Source organism: Leptosomus discolor, chromosome 2, assembly GCF_034619465.1.
Source record: "Leptosomus discolor isolate bLepDis1 chromosome 2, bLepDis1.hap2, whole genome shotgun sequence".
Lineage (NCBI taxonomy): Eukaryota > Metazoa > Chordata > Aves > Leptosomiformes > Leptosomidae > Leptosomus > Leptosomus discolor.
The window spans coordinates 62,546,485-62,567,646 of NC_141392.1; the positions used below are offsets into that span (position 1 = coordinate 62,546,485).

The 21,162-nt window shown below is 40.6% G+C and overlaps 1 protein-coding gene across 3 annotated transcripts in view; it reads left to right on the forward strand.

The window, feature by feature from the left end:
• Positions 1-21,162, forward strand: part of NHSL1 (NHS like 1) — a 180,408-nt gene that overhangs the window by 149,163 nt on the left and 10,083 nt on the right. For 2 of the 3 annotated variants that reach the window (XM_086461188.1, XM_086461189.1), the window contains exons 4-5: positions 7,819-8,011; positions 12,934-13,065. In XM_086461188.1, coding sequence (XP_086317314.1) covers positions 7,819-8,011; positions 12,934-13,065 — 325 coding nt within the window. The remainder of the gene's footprint in view (positions 1-7,818; positions 8,012-12,933; positions 13,066-21,162) is intronic. The other variant, XM_086461190.1, reaches the window with a different exon arrangement.

A 21,162-nucleotide genomic window follows, 5' to 3' on the forward strand; every position in this document is an offset into this window, starting at 1 on the left:
CACTGGGGAAAGTATTAAAACATTGTTCGTTGCTATTAATGTACTTCATATATATGCATACATACATGTTATCAACTGGTCTTAGCCAATGCTGTGCAGCATATGACCATCTGCATATGTAAAACTAATGTCACATTCAAAATATGTAAATACACTTTTTTTTTTACAATTCAAATGAGAGCGTATAAGCATGGGTGAGGCCTCTTGGAGACTAAGAGCTGTCATCCTTATGCTGGTTAAGGTTTTTCTGGAGTGTTAACATAACGTGTTACTAACAATTTCTGTGCATTCTGGAAAAAAAAAATCTATGCAACTAATTATGCTTCAAGGATAGGATAGCACTTCCATTTCCAACTGGAATAGTTTCCTTTAAATATTTTTAGCTGAAAGGATGATTCAGAGCTGTGGGGAAAGATGGTTGCCAAACTGACAGTCTTGAATGTTACTGATTATCTCAGAACCTTAACCTTAACCCTGCTGCCCTTATTTGCAGCCCAGAAAGGCATTAATCCCTTTTTACAAGAGTAGCATGATTCTCCCTTCATATTGTACGACTGAGTGTTTAGTAGTGTCCTTTGACCAATGTCCTTGTTTCATTGTCTTTTTTTGTAATGGCCTAAAATTTTACTCTTTTTGAAGGAATGCTTACCACAGCAGACTCTGAACTTGAATTATAATCCCACTGGTAAAGTGCCAAGTAATTCTAATAAGTCTTATGCCTTGAGCGAGTCGTATTTCAGCTGTCAGAGAGTTCTTCAGCAGCAGTGTGGAACTGAGGTCACCAAAATCCTGTGATTCAAAATGTGAACTCCTTACCACTAGATGAAAGCTTTGTAGCTTTGTTGTCTATTCAAAGCAAAAAAGCCAACATTTAAATTCTGTACATCCAGTAGTTAATAGTTAAAATGTGAGAACAGCAGAAAAATGATAGATGGATGAATAGGTATTTACTGTTCAGAAATTTGTTTCTACTTTGACATAATTGCCAACTTGCAGAAAAACTTGTTTTTCTGCATGGTGATTTCACAAAGGAAGCCATCTTTCCCTGCTCTTTTTAATCTGCATTAAAAAAAAATGCAGCCGAGCATTCTGCTTGTCTGTCTACACTGGAGACAGTATGAAACCATGACTAGGTGATGCGAGAGGAGACCTTGATGCACAAACATTCTCAGTTTTTGAGGGGGTGGGTATCTGTCCGCAGAGGGTAATATGCATACCACAAAGCACATGGTTCAGCGAGAGTCTTAGAATATGTCTGAGATCAGCAGAAGATCTGCTATTCCAAAGGAAAACCACTAGGGAGAAGTAGGCAAGTTAACCCAACTCAAAACCGAGCAAACAAAATTAGAAAACACAGAAAGCTGAAGTCTCTTGAGTGGTAGTTGATATAAAATTAAGTTATTTGAACTACCTTTTTACTCTTAACGTTGATTCTTATGAGTTAATTAATGGAGCACTGTCCAAGCTCCAGTGCAGTACTGATCCTAATTGAGTTTGTTGGAGATTAAATTGGTTTATCTGGATTTTACATCTCAGTACTGTGACCAGTGTCCACCTTTCACATCTCTTACATACCACTGTTGGGGACGCGACTTGGGATCTGTTCCTGTCCTTCAGTATTGCTCTGCTTTCCCACTGTCAAAGGTATATCGAGATGTCGCTTTCAAACTCTGGTTCCCCTTATGTTCTGAAATGTATACATTGTGTATATCAAATGTATTTGTCTTTTGTGTGTGTTTTTTTTTTTCTCATTCTTTTTTTCTTTCCTTTTTTATCACTTACTCTCTTTGTTTCTTTTTGTCTCGCTCAACAGTCTAGTCTGTTAGACTGCATCTCTCAGTCTTGCATTAGCGCCTGCTGTAACTTGGTTCCCTGGAGCAACAAGGTACCTTGCCCACGTGTGGGACCATCCAGCTGCCATATCTGCAGCTTGATGTTTCTTGTAGCGTTTAGCATGTAAGCAATCTTATTCTGCTCTTGGCCTTCAGTTGTTACCTGCTTCTGTTTTCTGTTTAAAAAACATAAATGAAAAAAACGAACTGCTCAACAGAAGAATGCCGTGCCAGGTTTGTTTCCTTTATTTTTCCTCATTACTCCTTTTCGTCTGCAGTCCGATATCCTCTATTTACTCATGTCACTGAAATTTTTAATTCCTTTTTGTCTATTAACATTTCCTCCTTTGAAACCCATCTCCCGTGAACACTGTTTTATTTAATTGGCTGCTGCATTGGTTTTTAATTAGCCAAGCAAAAACTTCACTAATTTGGAGTAATGTATTCTTCTTCAATGATCAGTGTGAGCTACAGAGAGTACTTGCTCCCAGGCATGCAGTCTATCATGTCTTTATTCCACCCGTGAAAATGTTTGAATGCCAAAAACTCATGGTATTTTTCTCCAGGTCCTGTTGTTGGGTTATGAACTTTGTCTTGATACAGTCTGTTAAGCTTTGGGGGAACTATTTTTCCCTGTTACTGATGGGGAAAACAAGTGTATTTTTGCCACTATACTCAGCTGAAGTTAGTTGTCTCTTCAATATCTGCAAGAGACTGTTTAGTATCTTAAGTGAAAACAAGTGTATTGACTGTATTGGCTTGAGGGACTTGAGACGGTCTAATCCAAAACTTTGTTTGGTGTTAAGAGGGGCTAAATCAGTTGGGCCACTCCAGTTTGGAGGTGGGAACGCCTGGGAGCCCTGAGGCATGGGCTCTAGCGGAACTGGGGATACTTCTAGGTGGTGGTGTCCTCAGCTGGCCTCCCTGCCCCTCCGCTGCAACTGCATGGGGCTGCTCTTGCAAGCAGCACATGTATTTTATACCACTTTGCTTTTTTTTTTTTTTTTAAAGTACTGCTCAATTTACTGAGTTGAAACAGCAGTCAAAGCATAAAATGCTAGAGCATAAGGAAGTGAGTATAGAAACTCTTTGAACAAACAGAAGGTGGTAATTCTTCACTTACCACATACTCACACTGTGCAACTGCTGCAGGAATTGTGGATGCTGAAAGTTTACACAGGTTCAGAAAAAGGGGTAGGTCTCCATCCAATGCTGAGAGAATATTCAAAGGAAGGTATCCACTGTATGCATCCTCTTGATTTAATTTCACCTATGTATCGTTGGCTGGCCATTATCATAAGGCAGATACTAGGTAGGCTTTTAGAGCTCTGAATGAATGCTGTACAAGTCTTCTTATGTTTTTAATCCCATTGCAACAGAGTAGAGGAAGAGAAAGGAACATCTTTGCAGTGCTGGTTAAGCTGGGAACTTGCTTGATGGTCAGTAATTTGTGCTGACAAACAAGATCCCTTCTTTACTGTAACAGTGAAGGTTATGAAGTGAAGGATTTAGTAGGATAGCAAAGTTGGCTAGTGCAACATCTGTGCGCAGAAGTAATAAAAGGCGATATTCTACGGACATTGAGATAACTAGACTGGGGACCTTGGTCTGAATGACACCCAATAGAGCAAGACATGACTAATTCAACTTAAGTGTAATTTCATGTAAATTTATAACGTGGCAGCATTCCATAACACAGTGTGAAACCCCATGGGCTGAAGCAGAAATGTGAAGTGACATTCTTAATTGGCCAAGAAAGAGGAATTTAAAGGTTTGGGGCTTGGAGTTTTTTCCCTGTTATTGTTTGTCTTGATCCCTTTGCATTGAGTAAAAGGGCACTTCAAGCTATCAAACGTAGTGGAAAGCTGGAGAAGAAATAGGATGTTGGCAAATAGCGATAGACAGCTGAATTTGTATGGCTGCTGTCTGCAACACTGGGTTTTGGGGTTTTTTTCCCCTCATTTTTGTTTGTCTGAGTAATTGTAATTTTAGAAGTGATTGCAGTAGACAGTGAGATAAATGACATGACTAGAAGTTTAAAGTTCCTTTGCTGAAAGGTAAAATTTGTATGGATTTTCCTCCTGGAGGTCCCATCTTTTTTTAAACAGTGTAGTATAAACTCCTGGTATGTAAAAAGATGGAGGAGGCAGAGTGTGCTGCAAGATACACAGCACGTACTTGCTTGTCTTCTGGGACCTCTCAAGTAGCGTGAATGTGCTGAGATAGTGAAACCCTTTTGTTGTATCTCAGCAGCTCAGTAGGCTGGGGGACAATATGTCAACAAGGCATTGGAGAGGCTCTGGGTTACTGTGCCATATAGCTTGTCTGTAGGCTATTTATAGGCCATTTTTCTCCTGGATTCTCATTTCAACTCCCATTTGAAAGTTCATGCTTTTTCCCCACCAATGCATGTTCATGGAAACACGGCAAGGTCCAAGGCTGCTGCTTTCATATCCCACCTTTCTGTCTTCCCGTGTCCTTTAAAAAGAAAGAATTCCAACAAATTTTCCTGAGGAGTATAACATCCTGTCGCACGGGAATTTGGCCATTTAAGTCTAGCAATGAAGTTATTATGAATCAGAGATGCTTTAAAAATGGGACAAGTGCTTTCTGTTCTATTATGAACGTAGTGTTTATGATCAGCTTTGCTAAGCGGATACCTAATCTCAAAGTACTGCTTAGTCCATTTCTATTTCTGATATAACAGACCTCACTTGAGAAGAAATTCCTGTTATACAGCAGCAATCCACTGCATCTTCTGGCAAGCATGTGTGTTGTAAATCTGTGAATGTTTGCTAAAAATATGTAAATACCTAAGTTTTATCCAGATTATAGAAGTTAATCATTTCTGTGTGAAGAAAGCTACTGATTTCCTCTATGTGCACTAAAGCTGTGTACGGCTTTGTCACACCTGTTAAAAGTATCTTCACACTAAAAAAAAAACCCTATACCACTATCATTATGAATACTTCAGAAGAAAGAATATAAGTAGAGACAGTCATGCTTCTTCAGGAACTGTGGAAAGCGTACTACAGATGGAAGGCGAACACTTATTCCCACACCCAAAACTGCCCGCAACTCTTCTATGGAATTCTTTTGTAGAAGTATACACCACTGTCTGACAGCAGAAAATAGTTTTTACTGACACAGTGCTTTGAACTTCACTGCACAAGTGGGTTTTCAATTGCATTTCATTCATTATATGCTCACTGGGCTGCTTCATTTCTGTCCTGTCTTCCTCCATCTGTCTCCAATTTTCTTAACTTTTAATTCTGCAAATTTTGTGATTGTAGCTCCACTTTTTTCTTGGATAATTAGGATTCCTTTGTAGTAGGTGCATCAGTTGTTCTATCGATTTATATAGTGTAATGAAAAAAGGGTTCTGCTTGGTTTGGATAACTTCCTTGAAAAGGAAAGGTGGCTTTGTAACCAGTATCTCTGCCACTTGACATATTGCAGTAGCCCCTGGTGACTGCTGTATGCCAGCTGGGACCTGGCACTGCAGTATAGTCTGAATGTGACAGGTATTGATGGTGACAGTATCAACCAAGCAGAATATCTAAAGGTCACTGGGGCTCATCCTCGCTCCACAGAAACTGCAATACCAGGCTTGAGGTATCTTCCTTGGTGCCCTGATGAAGGTGGGGAAAGAACAGGGAAAGTGGTATTTCTTTGCCTCTGTGCCTTTAAATGCACACACACACCCTACCATGTTCCTTACAAACCCAGTCTCTCTCTCAGCTGTTTTTAGACCTAATTGGGGGGAAGCATAGCCTGGAGGCAGCTTTCCCTGCTGCAATGGCATTTTTCTCCCAAATTGCTTGTTAATGGTGTTTTTTATGAATCTGAGTGATTTGAGGTGCGAAAGTCCTGTGTTTGTGTGTAAGTACATATACATATGTGTGCCCACACTGTGCATGTGTATAAACAGTGTATGTACACACATTCACTATGTTTTTATGGAAATGGTTTTAGAGCCTTTTAAAAACAATGCAGACCTGAAAAAATACTAGTGTCCTCCAGGAAGCTTTTATTGAAGAAATTGCTGGGGCTGAGCCTTTCCTACAGAGCAGCATCTATCCCATCCGCAGCCTCAGTAGTAAAGAAATGCAAGACTAACAGAAATGCTCCCGCTTTTCAAAGTGTGGTTCCAAACCGCAGGATGACATTAGTAGTAATTTCATTGCCTGAAATGTTTTTTTATTATTATTGCCTGAAGATATTTTACTTTTCTGTTATTTTACATTTTGCCTGGAAGTTGCTTTTATTTTTATTTTTTATTCAATAAAATCTTGGGCCCTGTCCTAAAGGATGTAGGCTTGAAGCATAATAGAATAAATACATGGTTATTTATTTATAAACAGCGGGAACTCCTCATGGTAACCGGAAGAAAATTAAAATCAGAAATGATAAACAGTGGTTGTGGCACAGTGTCTGGGCATGTCTTTTGTATAGCACTCAGCTTCAAGAGAAAACAGATAGTGTAGATTGAAAACCTGTAATAATAATAAAAAAAATCCATCTGTTATAAATAGCTATGATGTTTCTTTCCATGCCCATGTACAGCAACGAGGAAGTAACTACCGGGAGAGGCAGTGATCCAGTACTGACAATGCTATTTTGCGTAGTATTCTCCTCTCCAAATGGAGAAAGGAATAAAGAAAAAAGGGGAAGGACTGTAACTCTGGTCTGGTGGTAGAGAGGGAGGTCCAAAAGCAAAGACCCCTGAAGCAGAGTGTCAGGAGATTGCAGAGAGATCTCTGCTACCGCTGCAGCCCGCTACACAACTCCTCTTCCATGGTTTTCTTCTCTTTTTTTTTTTTTTTTTTTGTTTTTTTGTTTTGTTTTGTTTTGCCTTGGGACAGGAGGAGGCAGGGGTTGGTTTTCCTCCAGGTCTTCCTTCCTCTCCTGCTTCTGGGGTTCCCTGGGGTGTCTTGCTGGCAGGAGCCGGGAGGAGTGAAGGCTGCTTCTCCTCGGTTTGTTTGGAGCTTGTGACCACCTGGTAGAAGCCCCAGTGATGTCTTGAACCTGTCCTCGGGGTTTGCCATGGACTAGTACTGTCCTGTCAGTAAAAAGCTGCATTACGGCTTTCTGTGCCATTACTGGCAGGCAAGCAAGGACCTTGTCATGAAAACAGATTTGCTCCCTGAAAGCAAATGGCTTTTTTGGCTTGTGACTTTGTCGGGTGGAAGGATTTGCACAAGCTGTTGCAGCCTTCTTTTTCTGATGCAGAAGGTTTCTTGTTTCATTGGTTGGACTTTTTCTTAAGTGAAACACCAATCATGGAGGTGAAATCAGCCACTTGGATAAGGAATGACTTCAAATCACCATTCTGTGGCTACTGATACTATTAACTGGTTCACCCCTGAAAAACAGGCAATATGAACCCCGTAACTATGTCATGAATTTCTCCAAGGCCAAAACAAAGTTATTCTTGCTACCTTACTGATCCATGGGTGATGATTTTCTGGAGTGCATTGGCTGTTTCTTTTACTGAGCTCTTCCAAAATCTATATCTTCATAACAGGCTTCTTGCTGAGACCTTACACATCCTTACAGCCTCATACAGCTGGAGCAAAACAGTGCTCAAATCTCACCTTCCTAATAGGGAGGGAAGAGGGGAAGGGAAGTCAAACTGCGCTGCAGGGAGAGGGGTTAATCACTCCAGGGATGATGTTGGTGTGTAAGATTATTAGTTACTGTGCTTTGCTGTGCTCAAGACCACTCTTTTCTCTCTCATTAATCTATATTCCTTAAACTGATCGGATGTCTTGGATAAATACAATCCAAGTGGGTTTTTGGTGGGTTGTTTGTGTGGTTTTTAAATCACTCTTTCTGTAGGTCAAAGTGTGGTATTTGTGAGGGTGTATTTTGCTCCACAAGGAATCGTGCTGACTGCAGCGGCAATAACTTAATAATACCATAGTCCTACTTTTTTTTTTTTTTGGCAGTAAACTTACGTTGTTGTATGTATTTCTGTTTTCAGTGTCCTGTCTCTTCCCCAGAAGAAGAAAAGCTTATTACCATCAAAAGGCCTAAAACTCCAGTTTCAAATGAGTTATCAGATATCAACACCCAAACCAACTGGACTAAGTCACTCCCACTGCCAACACCAGAAGAGAAAATGCGACAACAAGCACAGGCAGTCCAAACAGATGTGGTTCCTATTAATGTGACTGGTAGGCTTTTAATTTCAGTAATTACATTACACTGATGAGGGAGGGAAGGGATAAAAGGGCATCCGTATAGTTGGATAGTATTTTGACACTCATATATTTGATGCATGAATTTTGAATAACTTATTGCACCCTCTTTGAAAACAGTGTTTTGTGTTTAATAGCCTGTCTCCGAACTTAATGAGAAAACCTCAAAACCCCTTCAAATGATTGTTAAATGAAGATAGTCTAGACAATGTGTGCTTGAAACAACATTAGATGTTCATGAAGTACAAGAAGATGTTGATAAATAGCGATGTTTTGCTGTGGACGGCACTGGAGATATCTAATGGAAAATCACGTTTTGTGCAATGCTAATGATATTTCAGGTTTTTCTTCTAGGAATTTTATGTAAGGAAGGTTATCAGGGACTTTTGTATTTCAAAGGCTAAATGTTACAAAATTCAAGAAAAAGACTTCTAGGGTCTTGTTTTTATCAGCAACAAGATGTTTAGGTGTCAAGGAGAGTAGGTTAAGAATAGCAAAAGTTAATGGGGCTACATCTTCCAGGAAGACTTTTGGAAAGTCTCCAGTTATGTGACCATAGTCCACATTTTCTTGTTATGAACTGTATATTAACTCTTCGTTTTAAAAATGCTCGTTGGTTTTACAGTTGCAGAACTCCTGCTCTGTGGAAGTTAGATTATGATAAAGTCTAATGCTGAATAGATACTTTGCTGTGTGTAAATAGAATTTCTGTGAAAGATTGAATTATCACTTCGATTTAAAAATCCCTCTTTTTCTGCACAGTATCAAGATTGTCTAGTATTTGTTAATTCACATAACTGACCGTTTGCCTGCCAAAACCGGGATGGTATTCAATATCCAATTTATTTCAAATCCCATATGGCACACTCCGACTCCGCGCTTACTCTTAAAATCAATAGCTTGCAATGTTTGGTTTTGTTTTGAAAGTAAATTAGGTATTATTTTTCCCTGACTACCAGTAATTATTTCACCTATGTTTTTATAACCTAATATTTTAAATTGTATTATTTAATACTGTTTAAACATTTAACTAGTATAGGCGTAGTACTTCTGTGACAAACATCAGAGAGCTCTGAGAAACCAAAAAGAAATGTTTCCTTAAATAAACAGAAGAAAATACTTTAAATAAATAGCATGAAAATAACAGAAAATTATGAGCACCCTACCTCTGGAAAATTAGTAGAAGGAAAATAAATGCAATGCTGAAATGTTACTAGGTCAGTTGACATTATCTGGGGAATGTAGGATACAGGTGCAGAAGGCCGAGTTATGGGAACAATGGATAATTTGACATAATCGATAAGTTTGAGCAGGGTTCAGGTATCGTGGCAGCAGGAACAGGGTATTCTTGTGGAAAGAATAATCTGCTGTTTGATTTAATGACCCAATGTATTGAAAATATGTGGGGGAACTAAACAGGTGGAAAGAAAAATGAGGTTAAAGAGATCAAATAACCCTCATAGATTTAATTCAGTGTCACTGGGTATGTTACTGTGTTTGGATAAATTACACTTGTGACTTCAACCAGCCTAATTCGACTGGTGTTAGCAAACCTTGTGTCTCCTGAATTATTTGGTTTGCACTCAGCAAACTCAGTGGTTCTTCACTTTTCTGATAAAAATACTGCACATGCATATTACACCTCACCTTTCTGGAGTGTGCTGTTGTGCGCTTATTCTCTTATAAACACAGTGATCAGAAAGGATAGAAAGGGAGAGCAGTAAAGGAGGACTGCTGTTGCAGTGTATGGACTGGTCTCTGGGATCCACCATTTCCTTTCCCTTGGCATAATTATATAGCTCTTGTGAAACAAGGCAAGTGACAGTAACAGACTACAAGCCACACACAACACACACAAAAAAGCTGATGTCCTTGTTCCTCTTTAAAAAGTCACAATCTGCTCCCCTCCTCTGCCCGCCCACACGCCGAATAATTTTATTTTGTGAAGTTCCTTATGTTACTGCATGAGGCAGGAAAAAAAAGGACCAAAAATTCTGTACCGTTTGTTCAACGTGCCATGGAACAAACCATCTCTGGTTTTTGGTTTGATCTGGCTTTTTCCTTCCCTTGCTAGTTTTCTCACTCCTCCAGAAGAGAGGTCAAAAAACTTCAATTTTATTACTTCTGGCATGAAATAAAAGGTTAACCTCTGAAGAGGCTGCTGGCAATTGACAGCATTTTCAGCAGTGCATTAGTAATGATTCTGCTACAATGGCCTCTCACGTGGCTGTGCAATAAATGTTCCGCAAGTTCAGCTTTCAGGGCTCTGCTGTGAACAGATTGCAACTAATACAGTAGTAGCAAAAATCTGTTGGATAGCCTCAAGGTGCAGAGGCATTGCATTAGGCTGACAAGCTGCTGACTAGACATCCAGATTTGGAAGCAGTTTCAGTCTTTGGGAGTGCCTGGGCTGAGCTTATTCTGGCCTGGAAGGGGTTGGGCTGAATTTTCAGTGGTGGCCAGTCTTTGCTTTTACATATCCTGGGGGTTAAAAGATGTATAATGGTGTCTGCTCTTGTGGGTTTTCCGGAACTAACTTTCTTTCCAGATGGAGGAGTTTGGTGATGGTGGAGGTGATCAGCGCCAGGCTGGATCCTGAAAAACCTTTAAGCATTTGCTTGAGTCCAGCTTGACTGACTTCAGTGAGATTTAAGCACATACTTAAATATTTTCGGTGAATCCAAGGAAACTGAGTAACTGCATGAGGGAAAACTGAGTAAACTGTATAAGGAATGCCTCGATGATTTGTTACAAACCTGTAACAGAAGTATCAGAAAAGTATCCTTAAATCTGAAAAATATATTTAACGTTAACATTGGTATTTTCTAAAAAATAAGATGACAATGAAGAAGGGAAAAAAAGACTGATGTTCTGATTTTGCTTGCTGGAATTTATTGAAGCTGCTACTTTGAAATTCTACAAATTCGCACAGTGGCTTTGAAAAAGCCTTTGTGTATCAAAAGCCATTGAAGGTGAATTGGTTGAGTTAGCTCTTGGGTAGCTTAGGGGAAAAAGTTACTGTGGGTCAGCTGACACAGTTAACATTTCCCCATGGTCATCCTGTTTGTGCTGTCTGAGGCTTCATGTAAAAGGCTCTCTCCTTGTTTGCACCCTCTACTTACCATTCACATTTTATTCCAGGATGTTCAAAGCTGTGTTTCAATTTCCTTGCAACTCTCCGTCTCAGGCATAATTGTTGGCCTTTGAGTGGATAAAGATGTGTTCAGAAATGCAAAACTTTTTCCTTCAAATTCTTTGGATTTGTTATAATGTGGCCAGAATTATTACTATCCTGCATGACGGGATTACCTAATGGCCCTGACCCTGACTCCGTAAGGGTCCTAACGTCCTAATAGTGGTAATGACACAGAGAGTGGATAGTCTGTCTCAGTATTTCAAGGCTTCTACTAAGCCAGTGGGATCCACAGCTCTAAATTTTGTAGATCCCATGGGTTTCCTTCTCCCTTAATCTGCCCTGACTTCAATCAACCCAAAACTTGGATGAAACTGGCACTTCTTTTTAGCTGCAAGGATTTCACTTAGCACAAGTGCGGCTCATGGGAGCACAAGGCTCCAGCCAAACAGAGTCAGAGTCTTTATATTTACAATATGGTGAATGAAACTGCTATGTTTTTTCCTTGCATTTTCACAAGTCCATGTTCTATACTTTAATATATGACTGTATCTTTAACTGTTGTAGAGGTAAAGAGGTTTTCTATGCTATTTGCATGACACACATCATACTGATGTGCAGTCAGCCAGGGATAATATTTATGACGTATTAGTTACTGTGCATTAATCACTTTTTAGAGGTAAATAATTTGGTCACCAATTTTCAAAAAAAGGAATACAAGACAAAAAACATACACACATGTATCAAGTTTTTTCTGCATTTAAGTTTTAAATAGGCCCTCTAAAGGACATTTAGCAGTGCTTTAAAGTGCTCTAACTTCTAAAAAGAGAACTTATATGTGAGATATGGGGCGTAGTCGTTAGATTTTTAGATGTGACAGAGAATTAACTCAGCTCACAATCTACGGGGCAAGTTTTATCCTGCTACTAGTAAAATGGCCAAATTATAAACCTCTAAACAAAAGTGAATTCCTAAAGAAAAGCTGCTTAATGATAGTGGTGCTTCTGGGTCCCATTACGATACAGCACATGGTCATCGTAAGGCTTTGTCTGGCAATGTGCACTTACACACATTTTTTCAGCTCTTGCCATTGTATACTTTTATAATCATTTAAAAAGTTTCAATTTTAAGCAGCTTCCACTCTGACTGAAATATTTATGAGACCACAAGATCAGTTTGATCTGTGCGTGCTCCATAGTACTTATTTGTATTCATGTTAAAAGATCGCCACCAGAAATGTGGAACACTTGACAGGTTCGGAGCAACTTTGAATGAAAAAGAAGCGTCTTCTGTGATTTAATGATGGAGCTGTGCAAAGACGTTGTAATGGCTGTTGCCAATAGCAATGTCTGTTCCTGCATAACCCATCGTGATCCTTCATTTTCATGAGTAGATTTGCTTTTTCAGCAGCTCATTACTTTAAAGTAAAACAGCAAAACCACACAAAAAATCACCAAGGGCCAAATTAAAGCAAGGATTCTGTTCACTTGTGGAATTAGACCTGTTCTCGCCAGATCTGAACTAGGCTCAGGAAGTCAAAATTCCTTTTAAAACCTGCAGTACTGTGTAATAGATATGTGTGTCTAAAGCCTTACTGTGACAATATGCCGTATCTTCCTTCAGTGTAAACCTTCATTGTAGGACCAAGCTAACATCATTTATTAATGCCTTTTTTTCCATTTCTGCAACAAAACTAGTGGAAGAAAGTGCATGATGTCAGCGTGCTTGGAAGTAATGTTGCTTTGCTTGTTCTACCATGTATTAGGGGAGAATTTCGACCGCCAAGCCAGCATTCGGCGGTCTCTAATTTACACAGACACGGTGGTAAGACGGCCGAAGAAAGTCAAAAGGAGAAAGACTATTACAGGAATCCCTGACAACATACAAAAGGAGCTAGGTATGGCTCATCAGAACTGTATTCCATCCACTGTTCATTGTCACTGCTTATCATTACTCGACTAATAACATTACCAGTGCTCATGAGACCAATACAGTCTGATAGCCTATTACCGTTCCAAATACATGCGTGCCTCCTTGCCACCTTGTGCGTTGGGAAATTAGGACCTTTTATGTGTTGACTTCCATCTGTTGAAGGGAACAGAGTATTTGGAAAATGGTGTACTCGTACAATGAAAATCGTAGAATAGTTCGGGTTGGAAGGGATCTTTGAAGGTCATCTAGGCCAACCCCCAAATCTGCAGGCATGTAAGATTTCGGTTCTTTAATGCTTTCCTGGAGGTTTGGTGTGCTCCCCCAGGATCTTCATTGTAGCAAAACTGAAGTGGGCAGGCATTTTGGCTTGCAAATAATTACTTAGTGGAGTAAAACAATTCATGGATGCCTTCCTGAATCTTTCACCAACAGTGAAACACCTGTCTATTTTCCAGTTCAATTTAGATCTAATTGGCAACCCCTTAAGTATCAGTGTTATTTGATTAGAAGTAATTTACATGGGCTCGTTAGGTATTGCATATATTCCAAAGGAAAATTGACTATCTGGTCATGTTCACACTACCTCAGCCTGTCCTCTTTCACAGTTAGTAGCATACGTGATATTCAAAGCTGATGAGGCAGTCTGAATTTTGGCAGACTTTTCAGACACTTTTTGCAGAACTCTTTGATTTAAATTTGGTCATTCATACTTATTTTTAAAAACACATTTCAGGTTTTCCCAAATGATTACTTCACAGATAAAATTATGCTCCCGCTCCCTTTTTTTTTCATAGTAGAGGAAGAATGTCTTTGAAAGTAGTCTGGCAAAACGTAATTTTAGGTGCTTTACATGTGGAATTGTCTCACTGACAATTTCAGTAATTTTCACTTGCATTTTCCATCTCTTAATTATGTTTTCAATTACTGGTTCTTTGTCTAGATTTTTCAGAAACAGAAGTGAAAATACGTAACTTGTCTGAATAAGTTTGAAATGAGCAACAGGGCCAGGTGTAGAGAAAGCCAAGAAAGAAGCAAGTACATAAAGAGCAGTTTGTGAGTGGAACTGTGCTCCTTCAGCATCGGTAATGAAACAGTGCCCTGCTATGGGAGTCCTCTGCCTCAGGAAAGAAAATTCAATTGCCCTAACCCTGTCGGGACAGCTAAAGTTAGGCAGCTTTACATTTCATTACCTTTGGGTCTCACATAATGCTTTTATTTCTAACTGCTGGTCTGAGATTTGTCCACGGCTGTCGGGTGTCTTTGTCCATCTCTTCTTGTGGGATGGATGCTGTTCTGTGCCTGCCATAGGGCACTCCTCCTCATAGTGTGGGTTCCCTTCCTCCCTCTTTGCTGCTGTCCATAGTGGGCCTTGCCATCTGTCAGGAGACACTTTCCTGACCTGGAGTCCTCCTGGAGGTCAAAATTTGAATTTGTTATTTTCTGAGAGAGAATGACACGCTCATCAGCAATCAACTGTAAGCAAGCTTGAGTGTTAAATAAAATAAAGTCAGTTTGTTCTAACCAAACAAAGATCGAAGCTGGGAAAAAAAGCTACATAAAACTTAATATTGAGTTATTCTTAACAAAATATTCCCTTCTCCTGTTTTAGTGCTCTCTGAGGCTAATCCCTCAGATACCATGTTTACAGCTGGTTTGAGGAGTAGCAGAGACAGCCCTCATCCTCTCTCATCTGTTCAGGGTCTGTTCTTCCATTTTAAACTAAATCACTTTGCTCTTTGTCTAGAAAGGACTTGTGCTCCTCAAAAACGCTTGTCCTGCTTAAATGTAAAACTGATAGAGGACATGGCTTAAACTGTTCATTTTCAGGGTTGCTACGGTGGTCTTGAGTCTAGTGTGGTATTCTGAAAATGACACGTACCAAGGTCATACTTTTCGACAGAGCTTTGACACATGTAGGACCTACCTTGAGGGCAGATACAGAGAAAAGCAGAGCAAAGCAGAACGTTTTGTTCCGCACTACTGTTTGCCACTTCTGAGGGTTCCTAACGCTCTTTCAGGCATGTGGATTTTGAAATGGGTGACAACAGTACTTGGGTGGATGTGCAGAGAACGCTTCCTGCCGGCAGCGCTTCCAAAACGTTGAGATTACGATTGTGACCACTTCAGACAGATGTTTTAATGCTTGAAAAAATCAACTGATGTTTACCTGGTGGAATAAACTGAGAATGCAGTTTGCATCTATCTTAAAAGGAATTCTTCAGTTAATAACTTAAAATAAGTTTGTGGCTTTTGCCAATTGTTTGCTAAGGGTGATAGGTTTTGTGGTCTTGATTTCGGTCTGCCGTCGCTGTGCTGAGCACACTTCATGTTGCACTACTTGACTCCTGTTCTAAGTTGCAGAAATTTCAGGACTGGCAGTATCTCACTGTAGGAGCCCTCTGGATAGTTCCCTGGCCCACCACCCACCGGCGCACAGGGCTTCAGCCATCTGTCCCACGATGGAAGTTGTCTGAGGAGCTTCATGTTGCTTCCGTGGTGGTTGTATGTCTTCCAGACAGCAAAATATATGCCAGGAAAACTCTCTGATGTCAGTATCCATCCTGTTAGTGTATTGGTTTCCATCACTAGAAACAAAGTGTGCTTGAAAAGAGAACAGTTATCAGTGTCTTCATCTTATAGATGGGGAAACCAGACATGCTGCAGTGAAGTGACTTAGCTGGAGTCACCCACCAGGCTGCTGGCAAGGCCGGGAATAAATTGTCTCCCCCATCCTTGTTCAGTGCTCTTTCTGCCTTTTCTCCCCTGTCACTCCCCAAATATTTCTGTAGCCGTCCGTTCCCTATTTCTCTTACACTGTCCCAAAACAAATAACGAGTTGTTTTAAAACATTCCACAGTTCATTTGATCGGAACAAGGATCCGGACTAAACTCCAAATCAAGCAATTGCGTTGTACCTATTGACATTCTCCCTGTGGTTTCAGCTGAATAAATCTCTTTGTTTCTCCTCTAAAGCATTGCTGTGAATGGCTATAATATTTACACAAAGATTAAAATCCCTTGGTACACCAAAGTTGCTGTGCACAGGCTAAATAACCAACACATACAGCAGATTCTTGTAACCTCTTGTTTATCCTTCAGAAGGAAGCAGAAACTTGAGAGAACCTCAAAGCTTCAATCAAGCTTGAACTATTTTCATTTCTTGCGAGAGGGCCTGGAAGAGCTTCTGCCAGGCCAGGCTGCTGGGGTTCTCCCCTGGCTGCTTTGGCTTCTTTGGAACAAAAAAAGACAAAACAGAAGAGAAAGCCGGCACTGATTGCTGGCCTGAGCTCAGTGGCAGTGGTACCCTCGTAGAATTTAGCCAAACGTATTGAAAGGAATCATTAACTGCACCCATGAAGCAAGCGCTGAAATTATCTTTAAACATTCCTACTTTTGAGCATCGTAATACTGATGTGTTTTCACAGGTGTCTTCCAGCGATGAACCAGTCTCTCTGCGTAGACTGGAAATTTCCGCATTAAAAATGCTGTGTAAATGAAATGCGATGCGGTACATGGGATTCTGAGACAGAATAAGAATATACCTACCAGTTTAGAGGTGCCAGTTGTTTTCTGAACAGATACTTTTTATCAGAAGCAACCTTCTCAGCACTATTTACACCAAAGTACAGAGTGACACTGAAGTAAGAGGACAAGGGAAAGCATTCATTTCTCTGCCAAACACAGCAATGAAAAAACTAGTTTTGCATACCTCTGAGTTACCTTCATTGTCTTAAAGAATATTTATATTTTATATATATATATATTTAATGGAGTCAGTGTTGGATCGAAACTGCAGACAGGGCAAGAAGCTTTGAGATAATATTTTACTTCAAGTTTCTGTGCTCTCAGTTTCTCTGTTCTGTGTTGCCATTATCCATCGCCTCTAGCTGTCTTCTTCAGATGGTACCTTAGATGCAAACCAGTATTCTCCTCTCAGGCAAGAAAATGAGTCCCAAACAGAAGTTTGTTAGAAATGAGCAGCACTCTGGGAGAACCTGTCCCAGGCCTTGCTTATTTCTTGGCTCTTGGTTATCTTCAGCATCCTTCACACGTTCCGGCTTTCAAGGTGAAATATAGGCAGCAAAATGCCTTCACACTTCCACGGTCCTTTCTCTGTGCCAGTGCTCTAGGGTCTGGATCACCCTAACTTTGTTTTGTGAAGTTTCCAAGTTACCTGGTTGTGAGTGTTTCTCCGGAGCTCTGTGCCGGTGCGGTCCCAGGCACTGATGGACAGTTCCTGGTGTCCCAGACTCCCTCCCTGTCTTGCAGGAGGAGCAGGTCCCAGACCTGAGTATTGGTTCCACCACAGTTCATGTTCCAAATAAACATACTTCACCAAAGCAGGGAAAAGGACACCATCTTCAAGTTTTCCACCTTTTGATTTCTTCTTCTTTTGCTAGGCATTTTGCTTGTCTTTAATCAAACAGAAAGTTTTGATCTTCTTTTGGTTTTCAAAAAATGTCTTCTGATGTTACACTTTGTGTGTACTTTCCTGGAATTATTTCAATATTTCTTTCCCACCTTAAGGTGCAATTTGAGGTCTTTATGGCTCTGTGATTCCATCTCCCACCTCTACCGCCCATCTATTTTTTTTTTTTTCCTTCCTAACCAAAGCATTCAGAGGGTCAGAATAACTTCTTATGCTTTTCTTCAGCTTGTTTCCCTGCCTGCCATTTTGAGTAGCTAACAACAAGTTGTCACCTATAGGACCTCCTATCAGTCATCAGGAAGGATGTGAATGACAGTTGAACTGTCAGTCCCTCATTTGCTTTCTTGTGGCACAGCTGGACGCCCCAGTTAGTACCATCCAGTGTCCCATGAGCCATTTGGGACTGTTGAAGCTTCTCCTTTGACATGCCTTAGAGGGAACAGTTCCATCTCTGCAACATGGGGGCACATGAGTCCTTCTGATCTTTGGAAACTCAGCTATTCTATTGAAGACTCCTCTTAATTGATGTTCTTTTCCAGTTAGTCCTTTTGGCAGTAGCAGTCATTCAGATTATAGGTCCCACAGGTAAGAAGAGTCCCAGATATCCAGTGGTTCTGCAGAAATACCACCCAAATACCAAACTATTCAAGCCAAGTAATTCCACACCTGCTTCAAGTTGCAACTTCAATAGTCTTCAGAGAGAGTATCTCTCTTTTATTTTGCCTTTTAACTAATACTGGTTTTATAGCTATAGTTTCTCAACATTGTACATTTCCAGCACTATTCATCCAGAGATCAGGGTGTTAAACAAAGTATATATCATCTGCTTTTTGAAAGAGATGCAGGAATATAATCGTTACTGGAGGCTGTTCAGTTAGTGAAATGAAGAGAATCAAGAAAATTAAGTTTGCCATATTTTCAGCAAATTCTCCCTTTCAGAGTGTCAGTGATATGTGCAAAGATTCATGATATTTTTTAGCTGGCAGTACTCAAAAATATCGCAGGATTCTCTGCGATATTTTTCTCCCCTCTGAGAGATTACAGATGCTTCATGGAGCACAGTGAAAATTCCTTAAAATTACCATAAGCCCGATGTACTTATCTGTTCCTTGTTGAGTGTCTCTTAAAAATCTTTTGGTATGTGAGTACTAGGATAAAATAGATGGAGACTCTCTGGGGGTTTTTTGTAGCACTGAAAGTTGTGGTGCCTGCACAGTGACTTGGCCAGATCACCAGGTTTGGAGGAGGATTTCTAGGTGGGGCATGAGGAGGAGATTAAAGCAACAAATCTTAGGAATGTGCCTGTGGCACAAGAGACAAGTGCTTAGAGTAGAAACGATTAGTCAGAGTTTTGGGAAGAGAGATTACTTCTGTGTACTAGTTGAAACAAGCATGTTCTTTGTGATACCAACACACATTTTTTATCCTCTCAAATCCTCAGTTTTCTATGCTCATTTCAATGCAGAGGACCTTTCAGCTGATTCTCTGCAGCAAGCTACTGGTGCCACCAGATCAGCCAGAGTCACAGGGAGATAGGGAGTCTTCTGGCAGCTAGTACCTGGCCCTAGGGATTACATGCAGACGCTTTCTTTTTCCCATCAAAATTGCAGTCAGTCTCAATCCTTGTCATCTCTACTGAGCAACACCAGTAACTACCTGAGTTAGGGAAAACTGGTGTAACCTGTGTATGCCTATCTTGGATCAAGTGCTGGGGGCTAAGGTATGCATTTGAACCTCTTGTCTGTGCCTCCATGCAAGAGTTGTTAAATATGATGCATGTTTCGCTTGTTCCAGATAGTGGGTGTTCTTTGCTTGCTGCTGGAGTCTACACTGAACATGTACATTAGGGAAAAAGCATTTGCTCTAAGAGATATTTTCAGCATAGCAAGAAGTAGGGTAGTAAAGAAAAATGGAGTGTAGGTATGGGTCTCCTGTGGTGAACATAGCACTGGCTGCAGAGCTACTGGACACAGGATAATATAAAGTGCAGACAAGGTGGTTACTAATTACTTTCAGCCACATTCATCATACTACCACATTGCAGCCACTTCTGACTTAATAACGTTCAACATCTGTAACCTGATGTCCAATTCTGCAATACTTTTTGCTGCCGTCTGCTCAGATATTGCCCCTGCAAGTAGATGGACTTGTGGGTGGTACTCTTTAAAAGCTCTCATTCAGTTCCAGAATTTTGGTGATGCAACTTCTGACTGCTATTTATTTAAGTAGAGGTTTTCTGAGACATAGCGTTTTCTGTGTAATAGTCAATTAAAGGTTTGAGCTGCCCTTTAGAATTGGATTGTTCATCTTCTAGCTGCGGTACCCACAAAGGTAGTTTGATTTTAAGGATTTTTGAAAAGCCTTGCTTTTCAGCGTTGCTCTAGAAGTGAGTGAGGGTTTTACGGTGCATTTGTAAATTGCTACCCTCCTCTGCATTCCACTAAAATCTTAAAAACATCAACATTTTAAGAGAATACCTGAGTCTTAAATGTTTCTTTGGTTGCATTTTTGAACCATTTCTTCTGCAGGTTTCTGTTGTCCGTCTTCAGGAAACAGAACTGTAAAGACAGCAATTGCTGTATTATGAAGGGCAAGTAAATCCTCACAGCTTTGCTTGAGATTGTGCATACATGTAAAGCTGAAAACAAAGCTGGAGTAATTTCAGAATATGCTGCGTTTCTACAAAAAAATATTTTAAACCTCAAAGAGTTGTGTTCTTGTAATAGCAACAGCCATAAAAAGTCCCTTCCCTAACCGTATCCCATATAATGATTGAAGGACACAGCCCTGTAGTTTATACTTCTGAGACGGGGCTGTCTTGCCCCCTCTGAACCCGGTATTTATTTGGGCTCTGAACCGTTCTAACAAGAGGCCTTGCAAAGCCCTGCCCTGATGGGCTTCCATGCAGTACCAAGGTTGTAAAGGTTTACTGCTATTGAGTCAGTTTATCCAGTTTCCATGAGCCTGTTAGGCAGGACCCTAAGTTACATCCGTTCTGCTAACAAGCACAGGGTTAGCACTGATGCTCAGCAGCGTCCCGCAGTTGTTGATGCTGCCCTCTTGTTCGCGTGCTCCCCCAGCACTGCGCTGGCCGGGGCCGGCTAGCGGGCCCCCAGGCTCTGTCCAGGTGTGGGTGCCAGGGGATGGGGCAGGAGCTGCTCCCCCAGGCCGTTTGTTACGGCCACCTTTGGCCTCTTTTATTTAGTGGCCTAGATACAGCGCCAAGATTTAATTTTGTGTTTCAGACATTGCCGAAATGCCACAAAGAGCATGTCCCAATAATGCATTCCAACACTCCTGATTTTGGAAGGAAGAAAGGAGAGGTTAGCAAATCCAGTGTTGTTCCACTTTGCCGTTTTCCTTCCCTAGTAGTGACATTTTAAACAAGCATAAACCACCCATCTGCGTTTCGCTGCTTGTGAAGTAGAGTACATTTAGCCTCCTTTGTGAATACAGGCATACTGCATACTGAAATGAGGTGCTCTCGGCCGCAGGTCAGTATGCGACTGTGTTAGATACTTGCTGTAGTGCTGACAGATTCGTTCTCCACCAGCCCCATCCTTCTGTCATGTGTGTGTGTATTTGTGTGCGTATTTCACAGCTGTAGAGTGAAGAAAAATACTCCATCTCTTT